General features: G+C 37.3%; 2 protein-coding genes and 1 pseudogene across 3 annotated transcripts; 2 read left to right on the top strand and 1 right to left on the bottom strand.

Annotated features, from left to right (window-relative positions):
- Positions 1–1,301: 1,301 nt before the first annotated feature.
- LOC129729388 (angiopoietin-2-like) lies at positions 1,302–6,991 on the bottom strand. Its single transcript, XM_055687926.1, has 6 exons — positions 6,869–6,991; positions 5,646–5,986; positions 4,832–5,574; positions 4,481–4,751; positions 4,141–4,404; positions 1,302–4,075 (listed from the first exon to the last, which is right to left on the bottom strand). Exons 1-6 carry the CDS (start codon positions 6,872–6,874, stop codon positions 3,892–3,894), a joined length of 1,809 nt encoding a protein of 602 aa, XP_055543901.1. The 5' UTR covers positions 6,875–6,991; the 3' UTR covers positions 1,302–3,891.
- A 3,950-nt stretch (positions 6,992–10,941) lies between these two features.
- On the top strand, positions 10,942–12,148 carry LOC129728929 (T-complex protein 1 subunit eta-like; annotated as a pseudogene).
- Positions 12,149–12,746: 598 nt separating this feature from the next.
- On the top strand, positions 12,747–15,369 carry LOC129731055 (T-complex protein 1 subunit eta-like). 2 transcript variants are annotated; one of them, XM_055690787.1, is made up of 5 exons: positions 12,747–12,894; positions 13,251–13,349; positions 13,411–14,527; positions 14,685–14,873; positions 14,956–15,369. In XM_055690787.1, the coding sequence occupies exons 1-5, from the start codon at positions 12,892–12,894 to the stop codon at positions 15,174–15,176; spliced, it is 1,629 nt and encodes a 542-aa protein (XP_055546762.1). In that variant the 5' UTR covers positions 12,747–12,891; the 3' UTR covers positions 15,177–15,369. The 2 variants fall into 2 exon arrangements, with proteins under 2 accessions (XP_055546762.1, XP_055546761.1); XM_055690786.1 differs by lacking the exon at positions 12,747–12,894 and adding an exon at positions 13,110–13,143 and having other exon boundaries at positions 13,192–13,349.
- Positions 15,370–16,901: the final 1,532 nt, after the last annotated feature.

Here is a 16,901-nt window from a genome sequence, read left to right as displayed (position 1 = left end):
TCCGTGTATCTTAATTCCCCCAATGTTAGGGCAGCTCAAAGGTTGTAATTAGCAACCGATTTTGAACCGCAAAATGCTTTTTGAAGTAGAATACTTCTTTCAGGAAGTTCGGCTACATAGGGATGTGAAATGAAAATCTAAAACCGAAAAAAGTGAAAAATATGTCCAATTTCAAATGCTAATAAATCGGTTAGTATTCGATGGATTTCCTTCGTTCTTGCAGCAATAGATTGGAAAATCTTCTAAGATTCTTCCCAAAATGCGATAATTGTAATTTTATTATTCACACTATTGTACTATTGAAAATAGTCAAGCCTTGTTAAAACGAAAAATTCGACCTCTGATTGGTAGTTATATGATTGCTTCCCAAGCACGGTCGACAGAATCATATACCTTGCAATTGAAAACATGCTATTTGGTCTATATAAGAGCCTCAGTTTCAGCCGAAGCCGCTCATAATAGTTCTAGACAGCGACAACAGCAGTCGTCCTTCCTTAGCAGCAGCACTAGCTCTGTGGTTGGTCACCACGTCTCAGGAGCAGCGCGGTTTTTCTCAGCGTGTGTCGCCAGACTGCCATTATTCCACCTGTGTTGGGGCAGCATGAAGATTGCATTGAATTGAATTTACGACAACACAAGCAAGCGTTCTGTGTTGGATCCTAGCAATTTAAATCTGTCGCGCCCGTCTAATTCACTGAATGTGAAATAGCTTCCACAGTGCATGTTGTCCGTGTATCTTAATTCCCCCATTGTTAGGGCAGCTCAAAGGCTGCGATCAGCAACCGATTTTGAACCGCAAAATGCCTTTTTGAAGACAAATAAACAAGTAATTGAAGGTTAATAATTTTCTGGTATCAACACAAGCAGACATTTTGTGCGGGATGCAATCAAATTCTGTTGCAGTTGTATAATTTTAACTTTATTGAGGTAACCCCCCACTGTAAGGGCAGCGCAAAGGCTGTGATCAGCATAAGCGATTTTGAATAACAAACTGCCCTATTAGAACACCCTCACAAAAGCAGTTAGTTCGATTATGCAGAGCTAATGTGAAGTCGATTCAATCAATCAGCATGAACAAAATTTCGTCGTCTCCCAGCTGCTAAGTTGCAACATGATGCAACACGCAGCAGCGAGCAAACGAAATCGCTTGATGTTACAAGCCGCAATACGGTTAGGGGTTAAATAAAGTATTCTACTTCAACCTTGCGGTCGTGGCTTTGCACACAACCCTCCTGTGATTTTTTTTAACATATATCTCTTGATAAACGTATTCAAATACACTTGTATTTTTATAAAACCGTTATATTATTGTCCTAATTTATGTTTAAAATATTTTAAAACTTTTGATGTTTGTTAAAAAGATCGGATTTTGAATGAGGTGGGTATTTTTACGGTATGAACCAACTACATGCAATATAAACTGAAGTTCGTCTTAATTATGTGTTGGAACACAGTTAGAATTTTTCATGAATTTAACACCATGTTCTCTGGCGTCGTTTAAAGCGAATGATTTTTGAATAAGGTGTGCTATTCCTCATTATTTTTCTATTCGGCTGGGTCACGGTCGAAAAAATCAATATTAAGTTCAAAATTCGAAAAGAAAGCATTGGTTTTGTATAAAACGAGATGGGATTAATAACATACATTCGACATCAGCTATTTAAGGCCAAACGGTATTCAAACCAAAAATGGCCGCCTTCGAGCCACCACTTTGAATTTTCAAAGGCACAAGACTCGGTAACAAGTAATGCGTCATCTGTGAAAAGGCTGTTTTATGTTTGCTGTGGTGAAGCAAACATAAAATAGCGTTTTCACAGGGAGTGCATTATTTATTTCCGAGTCCTGTGCTTCTAAAAATACGAAGTGGTGGCTCAAAATTGGCTGTTATTGGCTTCAACACCGTTTCACCTTAAGGACCATTCGCTTTTATTTGCCTGATCATTTTTTGTTTATATTCAAGCTTAAATACCACAAGCGATTCTTCATCTTTTCAGTTACAGCGTCTGAGACGACTATCAATTTCGGCATAAGCGAAAGAATCACGTAGAAAATTCATAACTTGATAAATACATTAGCCAGCACTCGTACATCCGAAAAACACTTGAATGTGAAGTTTGACTACCAACAGGGACATGTCTTGAATGCAATTTATGGTCAATGATCAGAACTTTTGGATCATTGAAGCTGTGAGTGACTTGATTGGCTGTGAATGAGTTGATTTCGTTTGATGCTCTTGTAAAACGGTTAAAGACAAGTGTTTGAAGTCCGATGCTCTTGCCATGTAATATATTTTGCATAAAAGTTCATAGAAATGAAGAGGACAAGTAATATTTTTTAATTTTCGAAACTTTTCCGAAATATTTCGATCCACTAGCGTATTATGAACTTCTTAGGCGATATTTTTGCCGTAGCTTGAATCTATTTTGAGCGCACCCAAGAACTTTGCACTTTCATCAAAACTCTGAGAATTGCTATTCGATCAACAGGAGATCTACCGACCGTATTTGATAAAATTCGCCATCGTAGTGCATTCAGATCACTAGTGCTGAACTGTTTCATAGAAAATAATAATAATAATAATATTCAAAATAACATTAAATCCATACAAAAAGTTCTTAATAATTTTAATAATTTTGCTTCACCAATCCGATTGTGGCGGTTCACTTCACGCAGTTGCAGCAATGAAGTACGATTGAGGATATAATCACTGAATGGCAGTTTCAAAACCTCTAACGAATATGAGAGGTCATTCATTCATTACGTACTAAGTAGAAGGGGATATTCAACGAAGAGTTCCATTGCGCGAGGCCCCCATGCAAAATTGCGTTATTTATGGGTGGGAGGTGTTCAGAATTGCTATAATTTAGCGTTACGAAATATGTGAATGTCCCTAACGATATGATTTTATAATTGAAGAGTATTTCGTCGCAAAATATACAACTATTTTAAGAAACTAAGGCGAAAATTCCAAAAAGAGTTAAAAACAACAGTTCTTATGAGAATCTATTATTTTTTTAATATAAGCGTTTTGTGGGTCCATTTAATGAACTCGGATCAACTTCAAATTTTCATGGCTTATTTTTGGAGTAAAAAGGAAACGTTTTCCGCCCGGCGCTCATCGAATTCGCATGATGTTACAATAATGGCCACTCTAGTGAACACCCGAGGTGATATTCGATATCATCTGGCGATATCAGGTGATATGCAGCGTAGTCTGAACAAGGCATAACAGTATCTTCCGAACCGAGACTCGAACCTTCGATAACTGGCCAGCATCGTACCTCGAGACCAGCTGGGAGACGTTATTGCGCAAAGTTGTGTGCTTGCGCTTTAACACTGTGTTTCCTGATGGTAATTTCATTTTCTGTTAAAATAATATGTGACGAAAAATAGTTATAATTTACATTCCTACACTAATTACATTCCTAAATAACAGATAGCAAAGCAGACTCTTTATGATATTCAAAACTTTCGAAATGTTTTTGATCTAATTGAAATACTTATTCCTATCTTGAAATATATTATTTCATTACAGAAACGGTTTGTTGTACCTGAATCGTTTTTCAGCTGGTATTGTACAAAGGTCGCTCAGGTTGTTTCGAGTAGTTTGTTGTCAATAACTTGACGCTGATGTCATTTTGACGATGGAGCGTATACGAGCAATAAATATTCTATGTTATGTCGTACTATATTCTATGCAAGCAAACAAGAGAGAGTTTGTTATGGCTAAGTTTACTTTTACCCGCGCTTGTACCTTGTACCTTAATCTCATGGTACTTAAAGAAGATTAAAAATAATTTAAACTGATAACTATGAATTGGTTCAAGCTCTTGTCCTAAAAACACTATTGTTTCCAAATCTTGTTACATTTGGTTTTAATAGTTTACGCGCTCAGGGGTCTTGTGGCTGCCTCTGATCATCGCTAGCACCATTCCAATTTTCTCTAGAGCGAATCATCATTGATGATGATTTGAGAGAATAGTCCCCTAACCATGTCTCCCACAATATTCCAGTAGATTTGTGTGATTTTGGGTTGTCTACGTAGTATTTTCCATTTAAGTTAGACTCAGCACAGCTGTAATATAAAGAAAAAGTGTAATTAGTGGAAAGCAAGGTCTATGGATAGATAAAAGAGCCTACTTGTTGAACCACCATCCACTACCGAAACTCAACGCACATGCAAAAGATCCATTTGATTTGTCATTGTCTCGATCGAATGTACTAAAGTCCTGATCATTATGATATGCCATTGCATTCGAAGCATTCCCGTGAAAATCAGAAATCATAAGATTATAATTGAACTTTTCTGTATCTATGCGAAATGTTTTATATTCTGCATAAGCATTATTCTCATCAAAATCTTCCAATTCTATTCTTAACTCCACATTATCGTCGTAAGTAAGCCTAAAAATATAATAAATATTTATAGTTAATACGCGCAGTAGTATGATAATTCATCGCTTTCAAAAGGTAAGATTACATGTGAATGAAATTGTTCCCGAACCAGAACTCCTTGTTCAAGTCGCCAAACCCATTTTTGTAAACGTTCCACGATTGATTAAAATTTTCCTGTAGATCATTCAACTGTCGACGTTGAATAACAGTCCAAGCGGGTCCATCAGTAGCAAATTTACAGTAACGCCTATTGTAATCCCGATTTGCCTCATTCAGTTCAATCGTACCAAACGTGTAAACCCCATCAACTCTAAACGTAAGTTGTTCACAGCCCTGCTTATGAGGCTGGTGGTAATCTATATTCCAATAGCGAAAACAGAATGAATACGAAAATATTTTATAACAAATTATACTTTAAATGTTTGATAAGACCTACCAAAAACATCAAAGTCTACCTCTGATGTTTTTGAATTTATCGTTGTCGAAGTTGAATCAAAATCGTCACCACTACCAAGTTCGATCATTGTTGAAACATCACTCTCAGTTGTTGTTGGAGTTGGTTCATCAACACATTGTTGCTGGTTTCTCTGTTCAATCTTCTCATCAACAGAAATAACAAGACGCTCGATGCGCTTCAATAAAATGTCTGCACTATTTGTGAATGTCGTTATTTCATGGTCAGTACGTTTACAACAACTTAATATCTGTTCAAATTGATTAGCTTCCAAGTCATAGATTCTAATAGTACGTTCATCCACTGAACGCAACAAATTTGATAAGTTATCAATTGAACGACTTTGCTTTCGGCTTGTCGCAATATCTTTAAGTTTCTTTGTCGCAAGTTTATCAAAAAAATCATCTAGTTCATCCTCGAAATCTTGGGCATCTTTCTTAGCTTTGTTATTACAATTACCATTTTTTCGCTGGCAACTCGTTATGCTCGATTCAAGACGATTCAGTTGTTTTTGCAGGTTACTTAATTTCACCATAGCAGTTTCTTGATCAACCGATTCGCGATCGTTTCGACGCTTACGATAGTTGCTTGACAGTGCGTATACGGTTTTGGTAATGTCGTGAAGCTTTTCATCTATTGTATTCATTTTATCGAAAACATGTTGTACTTTAAAATCCAGATTTGCAAGTTTCGATTCCAGGTTTGGTGAAATGCTTTGCTGAGCACTGTAATTAAAAATAATTAATTAAGAAAAATTCACCGTTGTACCTGATATCAAGGATCTCATCATTCATACTTTTTAAGCAAATCTAGTTTATGGTCCACAGATTTGATATGATCACTCCAGGCTCCAATATGATGTTGAAAAACATCCCATATTTGCGATTTCTCCTGTAGAGTCTTCACATTACTGTCCATGCTGGTCATTGTGGTGAGAATGTGTAACATCCGTTGTTCAAGATTAATTAAATAGTGGGAATTAAATTTCTCTAAATGGTATCTAACATCGAGTAACTGCTTTTGGAGATCATTTGTTTCTTTCGATACATGATCATCGAGCAATATGGCAGATGATATTTTTTGCACAAATATAAATAGCAGTGTCAACAGCATGTTATTTGATGTGTTGTAGAGAGCCTGCGAAGTTAGCATGTTATTAACTCATATTGTTTAAAGCTTAAACTTCAGGTACTAAAGTCTAGGTGATTTTTGAAATCATGCAACAGTTATAAAAATCTTTAATTTTTTTTATAAGACATAGTTAGGGTTCGTAACGGTAAGTACACTGTAACAATTGCACTCGTATTCCATTTCGTTTGTATATTTATATTTTTTTTGTGTGCACCCTGGGATGGAAAACAATTCAAAACAGTATTCCTTGTTGTTGTAATTAAATTTTCGAACGAGAATATTTTTAATGGTTTTCTAGTTTGCTAAAACAAACGGTTGCATCAAAACTCCCTACCATGGTGTATCGCTATGCATCAAGCATATCACCAAAATATATCAAATATATCATTTTGAAAAAAAGTTGAATACTACGATATAATCAATACACAACGCTTCACAAAGAATAAATGAGTATAATTTCATTCACAAACGCATATTCAATCGCGCGCTCAATACAAAAACAGAACCAAAATAGGAAAACTGCCGGCATAGCGTCCCTAAAATAAAGCAAGAATTGGAATCTATAAATAGATTATTTCTTATTCCAGTTTATTCAAAGTCGAATGTCATTGCCACTCTTCGTTTGTGTGTTTATGTTTAGTATCTGCAATTTGCAAAGATGCTATCAAGCCATGTGCTTGGGAACGTTTTTCACAAGTATCCTTTCTAGCATTTCTCAACGATTAACAAATGTTGTTTTAAATTATTTGCCACCGTTTTTAATTCAAGTGGTAAAAAACAACATTGAATAACTGAGGTACTAAACAATCTACGATTGAAATCGTGCATTGAATTTCAGTTTCACTGTAACCTCAGACGTTCTTTAAATTTAGATCAATCATATCTTACCTTCATGTACAGTAAAACAGTAAAAACTTATAAACACCAAGAATTGTTAAATACCTAATAGGCTTTATAGTTAAGCAACGACAGCAACTAAACCATAGATGCTGCTATGCGTGAGGTGTGCTGTAGCTGACTGAAACGAAAACCCAATATAAACATGTGCGGCAGCAGAAGCAATATTTGCGTCTTTTGAATTCGATATACACTGTTAGTCTTTTATGCGATTGTATCTACGCATATAGATAAAGAATATTGGTATATTAATAAAAGTAAAAGTAATAATTAGTATATTAATAAAAGTAATAAAAAATAATCCTACTGTATTCTTACAATTGCTGCGGTTTAAAGCTACCATAATTCATAAACAGTTTAAACAATTGGCATTCAAGCGTTTCTAATAATCTTGATATACGATATACTGAGCTAACTAGGAGGGAACTAATGCAAAAGATTTTTTTTTCTAAATTCCAATTTCATCTATGCCGCTGAACCAATCTGCAAAGACGATTAAATAGAGATATCATTTAATAATTTTATTTTAAAACAATTTCTCATCACTGTTGTGGAAAAAAAAAATCAGATCACCGTTTAAGAACGGATGACTAGAACTGAGAGAATTTATAGTTAGGAGTGGAACTGGCCTCGATGCCTAACAAGCCAGTCGTCGCGTGTTCGAATCTCGGTTCCAGTATCTCCGGAGTATCGTTAGTTCGCAGCGCTAGCCCCGAAATTGTTATTAGAGATGTTACGAATATTCGCATGTTGAGAAAAAATATCGCTTCATAAAATTTTGTAGAAAAATGAAAATTGACATCCGCACATAAATCTGCTTCCGTAATCACATTTCTGCATCCGCATGAGCAGATGTCTAAAAAATCACATCCTGCTATATATGTTGGTTGCAAACTCTGTGCCCTGTAGACTGACAGGTTATACTGCAAACTTTGTGGTCATTTATAATTCAATCAAATTGAACAACAATTAGGGACTATTTGAAGATGTGTACCGGGCGAAGATTGTGCTATGGTTTGGGATATTTTTGGTTATAGAATAATATTTCAGTTTTTTTGTAATTGTATAAACCATAAATTCATCGATTGTTCGTGAAATAAATGACAGATATTATTATGATGAGAATTTCCCGGTGTCAGTTTGTGATTTTGGTGTACGCAGAATGCTTTTACTATTAGTCGATGTTTTGAATATGTAAATAAATATTTAGATTTTCCGTTCATTCTTAGATTTCCTGAAAAAATAATCATATTTTCATGTGCGTAAAAGGACAATCATGCGTCAAATCGAATCCCGATTTTTAAATAAATGAAAATGCAAGTTTTTCTTCATGAATTATCGATGAATGGTCATTACGGTTCAAACTTGTTTCGTGCTACCGTAAGAGCTTAATATGACGAACGATATCAAGGACCAGACACCAACACTTATTACTCTTACTAAATCTAACAAGTAAACAAATTAAAATTTACCTGTACCGTCGACCGGTTTCGAGCAAAATTCTGCTCATCATTCAGGACGAGGCCCGATGTCCAACTGATTACTATATTTTTTCTCTTACGGCTAACCAAGTGGCTGGAGAGGAATGTGGCGACCTTCGCTCTCTGCCTTATCAGGTTGAAGAGAGGCGATATTATCGGTGCATCATCCTCATTCATCAAGGGTTTTTCAGCATTGGCGATATACATCGACTCCCAGGCATTTAACAATGACACCTTTCGCATTGGTTTTACTAGTTTTGCACTTTTTCAATCAATTTCATGGTTTTGGCTGATCGTATGTGCCGCTACGCTTGATTCGCAAAATTTATTATGTTCAACTGCTTTTCTATGCTCCTTTAGACGAGTTTTGCATTTGCGGCGTGTTTGTCCAATATATACAGCAGTGCAATCTTCACATGGAATCTGGTAGATTCCAGACTGCTCATCGCTGGGGACCTTATCTTTCAGGTTACATAGAATTTCCCGCAGTGTGTTGCCACTTTTGTGTGCTACTGCGAGACCTTGTTGTTCTAGAACATTTTTGATTGGGTTTGTTAGAACTGGGTAGAACGGCAGGCTGATTCTGGTGGGGATTCCTTTTTCCGGTTGAAGTGTGGTTGCATCTTGTCGGTGTTTTTTCCGTTCATGTTTCCGGAGTATTTTTTGAACAAATATCCTGTTAAAACCATTCTGTTCGGCTGCTATGTAGATTCTGTCCTTTTCCGCTTCAAATTCATCTTTCTCCAAAGGAATGAGGAAAGTAAATACAAAAACGGGAAGCCTAAAGATCCGCTCGGCACAATGGTAGAGGAGGCGAATATCGTACGGCAAAAAATTGCTCGTTTGATAGGGGATGAAAAACTGGAAAAACGACTTCTCGTTCCGAATCCGAGGGTAGCATCTCTATATTGTCTCCCAAAAATTCACAAGAATCCAATAGCAATGCGCCCGGTCTCCTCCAACATATGTACTCCAACGAAAAAAATTGCTGCATGGTTAGTTAGTGAAATTAAAAAAGTAAAATCACAGGAGGGTTGTGTGCAAAGCCACGACCGCAAGGTTGAAGTAGAATACTTTTGCAAGAAAGATAGCCCGGCTGCTTGCGTGTCAGTCATTTTGAAATTGATTTGTTTTGCACAGTACCAACAGATTGTAATAAACATCCCACTGCTGTGCATTTGCGACAGCATCAAACCTCAGTTGCAGTTTATTAATAACCATTCATTATGCTCTTCCAAATACATTTAGTAGCCTTAAAAAATGCCGATTGCTGCAATTGCAATTTTCATTCAATTATTGCATAAATGCTTCATGGTCAGGAAGCGTGCGATATCCGCTCTGACATAATAAATTTTTCGAACGTTGTGGCTGGCACATACGATCAGCCAAAACCATGAAATTGATTGGAAAAGTGCAAAACTGGTAAAACCAGTGCGGAAGGTGTCATTGTTAAATGCCTGGGAGTCGATGTATATCGCCAATGCTGAAAAACCCTTGATGAATGAGGATGATGCACCGATAATATCGCCTCTCTTCAACCTGATAAGGCAGAGAGCGTAGGTCGCCACATTCCTCTCCAGGCACTTGGTTAGCCGTAAGAGAAAAAATATAGTAATCAGTTGGACATCGGGCCTCGTCCTGAATGATGAGCAGAATTTTGCTCGAAACCGGTCAACGGTACAGGTAAATTTTAATTTGTTTACTTGTTAGATTTAGTAAGAGTAATAAGTGTTGGTGTCTGGTCCTTGATATCGTTCGGTCATTACGGTGTTAACATATTGATAAATACGAAAATCCTGAATTTAGGTTTTATTATTTCTTAATTGAATTAGTAAAAACGAGAAAAAACGACGCACTGTTAAAAAAAAAAGAGCATTATTGCTTAAAGCCAGAAGTAAAACTGACGCAGACTATCCGTCCAGGGTTAAAGCTATTTAGTTCAAGTTCAACTAAACAACGGCTTCGACTCTGAGATGTGTTCGAATTTAACTTTAACGTAACAGCTATCTGTAACTTTACATGATCCGTTGTGGCAGGCTTTGATTATTGATTTGAATCTTATTGAATTTTATTTGAATCTAATCTATCAAATGACTTAAGCATAAGATTATTCTCAGACTTTTCAGAAGCCACAACTTCAGCTGAATTCTCCAAAACTCTTGACAATATATATTTATAATCAAAGTAATGTAATTAGTCCACGTTGAATCGAAACAAATGATTATAGGTAGAGATCAGTATAGTAATTGTTATACCACGGATTAAATAATGATGCCACTGGTTTTCAATAGTGATACTGCAAATAGTATGAAATGGTATATGATACAATATAATAATGTTTTGATTGAGCCATACAGTAAAATAGATGAATGAAATATATTTCATTCCGATTTTTCTTCAATTCCGCAGTTCTTGCGAGATACACATTGGTAAAAAAAAAATATTAAAATAATAGGGGTCTTCACATCGAGCTCGTATACGAATACCCAGCCGTAAACTGTGTATCTTCCATTACTCGTCAATGGAGGTGAGTATTTTTACGGCTGGGTATTTGTTTACGAGCTCGACATGAATACCCATAATATGTGGGCAAGTTTATGTGTGGCAAGAATCCACGAAGTAGCTTTTAAAATCGAGAAAAGTGATGACGAAAAGCATCGCGCCTTATTGGAAAAGTGCGCTGCTACTGCTATGAACTCGAAATTGATTCATCAACAGAAAGACTTCTTTTCTAAGATGGTTGTTGATGCTGTTACTACGTTGGATTCGTTATTACCACTCAATATGATTGGTATAAAGAAAGTCAATGGCGGTGCTCTAGAGGACTTATTGTTGATGGGGTAGCTTTCAAGAAAACGTTTTCTTATGCTGGATTTGAAATGCAACCTAAATCGTACGATAATGTAAAAATTGCTCTTTTAAATATTGAATTAGAGCTCAAAGCCAAACGTGATAATGCTGAAGTTCGCGTTGATAACGTTAAGGAATATCAAAAAGTTGTTGATGCTGAATGGCAAATTTTTTATGACAAGCTCGAAAAAATTCAAAAATCAGGAGCTCAGGTTGTCCTTTCTAAGCTTCCAATAGGTGATGTAGCGACCAGGGGGAATTTACCGCTGTCAAATTTCATATATGTGTGCGTTATCGCAGATCAACTCTGGTCCATGAAGTTTGTTGGTCCATGACGTTTGATAAATTATCAATGTGACGATAAAACATCACCAATTTTCGTTAAAAACTTGTTGCTGTCCCAAAATTTTACTACGGAACGCATTATTGATAAAAGTTTTCCGCGATTTCTCGAGTTTTGTTGAAATAGAACGTTCCATTTTACTTCGATCAAACGAAAAAAAAACCAAAACATACAGACGCCTTGTTGCCAAATGTGTTGGTCACGGTTTCACGATATTTGACAGATAGGTTCCCCCTGGTAGCGACACAGTACTTTGCAGATCGTGATATGTTCTGCGCTGGGCGTGTTCAAGAGGAAGATCTAAAACGTACGTTGAAAGCCTGTGGTGGAGCTGTAATGACGACGGTACAGGATATAGGCGATAACGTTCTGGGAAAGTGCGCTCATTTCGAGAAACGGCAGGTTAGTGGGGAGCGGTTCAACATTTTCCAAGGCTGCCCTAATGCAAAGACGTGTACTCTGATCTTACGTGGAGGAGCTGAGCAGTTTTTGGAAGAAACGGAACGCTCGTTGCACGACGCCATTATGATTGTAAGACGCACGATACGAAACGACTCAGTTGTTGCTGGTGAGTTTGTTTTAGTGATAATGATTTGAAATTGAACTTTTTTATTTACAAATTTCTTTTCTATTGGTAAATAAAAAAAAATCTTTGTTACATACAATTTAAGATAGAATTATTTATTGCCATAATATGGGTATTCATGTCGAGCTCGTAAACAAATACCCAGCCGTAAAAATACTCACCTCCATTGACGAGTAATGGAAGATACACAGTTTACGGCTGGGTATTTGTATACAAGCTCGATGTGAAGACCTCTAATTTCTTGGGGTTTAGATTCTTTGTATATATTTTTCAGGTCGACAGTACACAGAGATAAATAAAATTTAAAAAAGCCAACTACTATAGTTATAATCTGAGAGTTATAATATACCCTTAGTAAATTGATATAATTCACAAATATTGCATCTACTTAATTGAAAAATTTTTACTTTTTTACATTTTTACTTTGAAACAATCCGTAATTGAAAATATAATTACACAATATTATTTTGTAAAAAACAACTAAATTGCAGCGGTCACAGTAACAAAACTTTCAAACAGTTATTATTCTCCGTGTAGGTTTTACGTAATATCCGTAAGTCCCGACAACAATATTAAGTTGTGCCCTTTTTAACAACGCAGTCTGGATGTTTGGCTCATATTTCTCATGTCACTTTCTTGTCAAATTGAGTCGGTCTTTGCTGCATGTGTTTCATTTTGTGAGATATTTTTTCGGTGAAAAAAAACGTGATTATTTCCGTGAAAAAGCAGTGAAATAATTTAAAACTTATTCAAAATGGTATGTTATGTTGTTTATTTCTACAATGCCGAATCGTGCAAACATTTACTTGAATAATTATGATAAATATTCGCAATTTTATTTGCGTCAAGAAAAACATGCTGTATTCGAATAGCGGCTCTGAATAATGAGTTATAATCAATTTTATTGACCAAATGAATATAAAAGCTGAATTAAATGTTTCAGTTTAGTTGTGTAATATAAGTTTGCAATCGAAAAGCAGATTCCAAATGCTATTGGAAAACATAGGTACCACGAGTGTATTTCAATGCATGAATCATCGCATAATGTTTTTAGGGATTAGTACTTATTCCAACAGTAAATCAGAAACAATGAAATTCTACTTTATTCAACAGCAACCGCAAATAGTGTTATTGAAAGAAGGCACTGATACTTCTCAAGGAAAACCTCAACTTATTTCGAATATCAATGCTTGCCAGGCTATTGTGGATGCGGTAAGTTACCATAAATCCAGCTAATCAGATCAAAATAATTGTAGCTGATTTACTTGTTTAGGTACGCACTACTCTTGGTCCAAGAGGGATGGACAAATTAATTGTAGATAATAATGGTAAGGCAACAATTTCCAATGACGGCGCCACCATAATGAAGTTACTTGACATTGTGCACCCAGCTGCGAGAACCTTAGTAGATATCGCGAAATCGCAAGATGCCGAGGTTGGTGATGGAACAACAAGCGTAGTGCTGTTGGCTGGCGAATTCTTGAAGCAGCTAAAACCATATGTGGAAGAAGGAGTACATCCAAGAATTGTCATCAAGGCTGTGCGAAAGGCGCTTGGTTTATGTGTGGCAAGAATCCACGAAGTAGCTTTTAAAATCGAGAAAAGTGATGACGAAAAGCATCGCGCCTTATTGGAAAAGTGCGCTGCTACTGCTATGAACTCGAAATTGATTCATCAACAGAAAGACTTTTTTTCTAAGATGGTTGTTGATGCTGTTACTACGTTGGATTCGTTATTACCACTCAATATGATTGGTATAAAGAAAGTCAATGGCGGTGCTCTGGAGGATTCCATGCTTGTTGATGGGGTAGCTTTCAAGAAAACGTTTTCTTATGCTGGATTTGAAATGCAACCTAAATCGTACGATAATGTAAAAATTGCTCTTTTAAATATTGAATTAGAGCTCAAAGCCGAACGTGATAATGCTGAAGTTCGCGTTGATAACGTTAAGGAATATCAAAAAGTTGTTGATGCTGAATGGCAAATTTTGTATGACAAGCTCGAAAAAATTCACAAATCAGGAGCTCAGGTTGTCCTTTCTAAGCTTCCAATAGGTGATGTAGCGACACAGTACTTTGCAGATCGTGATATGTTCTGCGCTGGGCGTGTTCAAGAGGAAGATCTAAAACGTACGTTGAAAGCCTGTGGTGGAGCTGTAATGACGACGGTACAGGATATAGGCGATAACGTTCTGGGAAAGTGCGCTCATTTCGAGGAACGGCAGGTTAGTGGGGAGCGGTTCAACATTTTCCAAGGCTGCCCTAATGCAAAGACGTGTACTCTGATCTTACGTGGAGGAGCTGAGCAGTTTTTGGAAGAAACGGAACGCTCGTTGCACGACGCCATTATGATTGTAAGACGCACGATACGAAACGACTCAGTTGTTGCTGGTGAGTTTGTTTTAGTGATAATGATTTGAAATTGAACTTTTTTATTTACAAATTTCTTTTCTATTGGTAAATAAAAAAAAAAATCTGTTACATACAATTTAATATAGAATTATTTATTGCCATAACATTTTGGATTCATTTTTTTCGTTTCTTGCAGGCGGTGGTGCTATCGAGATGGAACTGTCCAAAATGCTACGCGACTATTCACGTACTGTTGCTGGCAAAGAACAGCTGCTAATAGGAGCTATTGCAAAAGCATTGGAAGTGATACCTCGTCAGTTATGCGACAATGCCGGTTTTGATGCTACCAATATTCTCAACAAGCTTCGTCAGAAACACGCCCAAGGTAGAACAATTTTGATTGCTTTAATTATATGTATCTAATCATTCTATCAATGTTATCGTGAATATCGTTCGTTCATAAATAGGTTGCCAGTGGTATGGTGTTGACATCCTCAAGGAGCATATTGCCGATAACTTTGAAGCGTTTGTTTGGGAACCTTCGGTGATAAAAATCAACGCACTGACAGCGGCGTGCGAAGCTACGTGCATGATTCTCTCCGTGGATGAAACTATCAAAAGTCCTAAGTCTGCCGGAGGTGACATGCCACAGGCTCCGATGGGTCGTGGAATGGGTCGTCCATTCTAGACATTACCGAACATTACGTATCGCTGTTAAGAATTTCAAATCAACCTTAACTCGGCTTCACCAACATAATACATAATTTGCTTTATGCATAAATTTTGTTCAAACACACTAACATTAAACAGCTTATAATTTAATTCTATCGTCACAAACACAATAAATAAAATTTCGAACTCACTTTTAGTTCACAAGTGCACAGTATAACCGTTATTAATTCTGTCGTTGGTTTTCATCAGATTGTTTTTTTTAAGTTAATAGCATTGAATTTGATTGTTTCAATTATGTACAAGCACTAAAATGCTTGCAAGTCTTGCCTGTGACAGACGATATCTACGAACCTAATGGACGATTACTACCTTAATAAATTTTTGAGCTGTTTTCATGGTCATTTGGGTAACAAGCTATTTATTTTGGGGACGGGACACGAGGCATATGGACGCTAGGCATATGGATGTTAGGCATAGTATGCTAGGCATACAGACGCGAGGCATAATGGATGTGAGGCATAATGGATACGAGGCATTTTGCCACAAGGCATAACGGACGCGAGGCCGAATGGACACAATGCCGAATGGACGCGAGGCCAAATGGACGCGAGGCCGAATGGACGCGAGGCCGAATGGACGCGAGGCCGAATGGACGCGAGGCCGAATGGACGCGAGGCCGAATGGACGCGAGGCCGAATGGACGAAAGGCCGAATGCGATGCTGTACGATCGCATGAGATCCAATTATGTAGTTCAGGTGTAAATATGGTGCGTCCATTCGGCCTCGCGTCCATTCGGCCTCGTGTCCATTCGGCCTCGCGTCCATTCGGCCTCGCGTCCATTCGGCCTCGCGTCCATTCGGCCTCGCGTCCATTCGGCCTCGCGTCCATTCGGCCTCGCGTCCATTCGGCCTCGCATCCATTCGGCCTCGCGTCCATATGCCTCGTGTCCGTATGCCTGCCGTCCATTATGCCTAGGGTACTATGCCTCGCGTCCGTATGCCTCGCGTCTGTATGCTTAACGGGGTGTCATCATTTATTTTAGTGTCATAGTGATCAGTGACTATGTACTAGATAAGATTCAACAAAGTTTTTGATTCTTTTTTCATCATGAAGCATCTTCTTCCTGGTTGCACAATAACTTGTACAGATGGGGACTGCATATAACATTGCTTGTCCAAATATTTGATTGTGAATAATCAGTTTGTGCTTGAAACAAAGTCCTGTTGAAAAGAGGATTTAAAAATTTGATTTTTTTTTCTTCATCTATAGTTTATTTGACACGGCACAAATACAATTCAATGTTTAACGGCGCCAATTATATCTGGTAGCTTACTTTCTAAAGTATCTTAATAACTAAAAGCAAATTTTTTATTCTCGCTGCCGACTACGAGCTGAAACTAAATCTAACTGAAAGCTAGAATATTTTGCATTAAAAGCACAGGTTTGCTGTTTGATGGTTTTCATTGCCATAGGTAAGCAGCATATTAAATTTGTTCCGCTGCTGGGCCAAGATATTACGGACTGGCATATTTGGTTGTTTCCATCGGGCCTTGAGAGTATCTTGCGGGTCTGATTGCTGTTTCCGGATCCGGGGTCTTAACGTGTTCTTGTCGTTTGGTTGGATGTAGGCGGAAGGGGATAGGACTAAACTGGGGCGTGGATGGATTTCAGGAAAACGTATATAAGGGACATGTAGGATAGGTCACGGTTCGCCAAGACATCACGAACAGGAACAGCCGG

This window comes from Wyeomyia smithii, chromosome 3, assembly GCF_029784165.1.
Source record: "Wyeomyia smithii strain HCP4-BCI-WySm-NY-G18 chromosome 3, ASM2978416v1, whole genome shotgun sequence".
NCBI classification, from domain to species: domain Eukaryota; kingdom Metazoa; phylum Arthropoda; class Insecta; order Diptera; family Culicidae; genus Wyeomyia; species Wyeomyia smithii.
Note: the sequence above shows the minus strand (reverse complement) of the source record. Positions and strands in the feature narration are given on the sequence as shown.

What these genes read in the sequence shown, in the direction of transcription:
- LOC129729388 (XM_055687926.1), bottom strand. An exon ending in GGTAGACTTTGATGTTTTTG is followed by an intron (nt 4,752 to 4,831) that starts GTAGGTCTTATC and finishes ATTGGAATATAG; the next exon opens with ATTACCACCAGCCTCATAAG. An exon ending in AGTGGATGGTGGTTCAACAA is followed by an intron (nt 4,076 to 4,140) that starts GTAGGCTCTTTT and finishes TTTATATTACAG; the next exon opens with CTGTGCTGAGTCTAACTTAA.
- LOC129731055 (XM_055690786.1), top strand. An exon ending in GCCAGGCTATTGTGGATGCG is followed by an intron (nt 13,350 to 13,410) that starts GTAAGTTACCAT and finishes TTACTTGTTTAG; the next exon opens with GTACGCACTACTCTTGGTCC. An exon ending in TCGTCAGAAACACGCCCAAG is followed by an intron (nt 14,874 to 14,955) that starts GTAGAACAATTT and finishes GTTCATAAATAG; the next exon opens with GTTGCCAGTGGTATGGTGTT.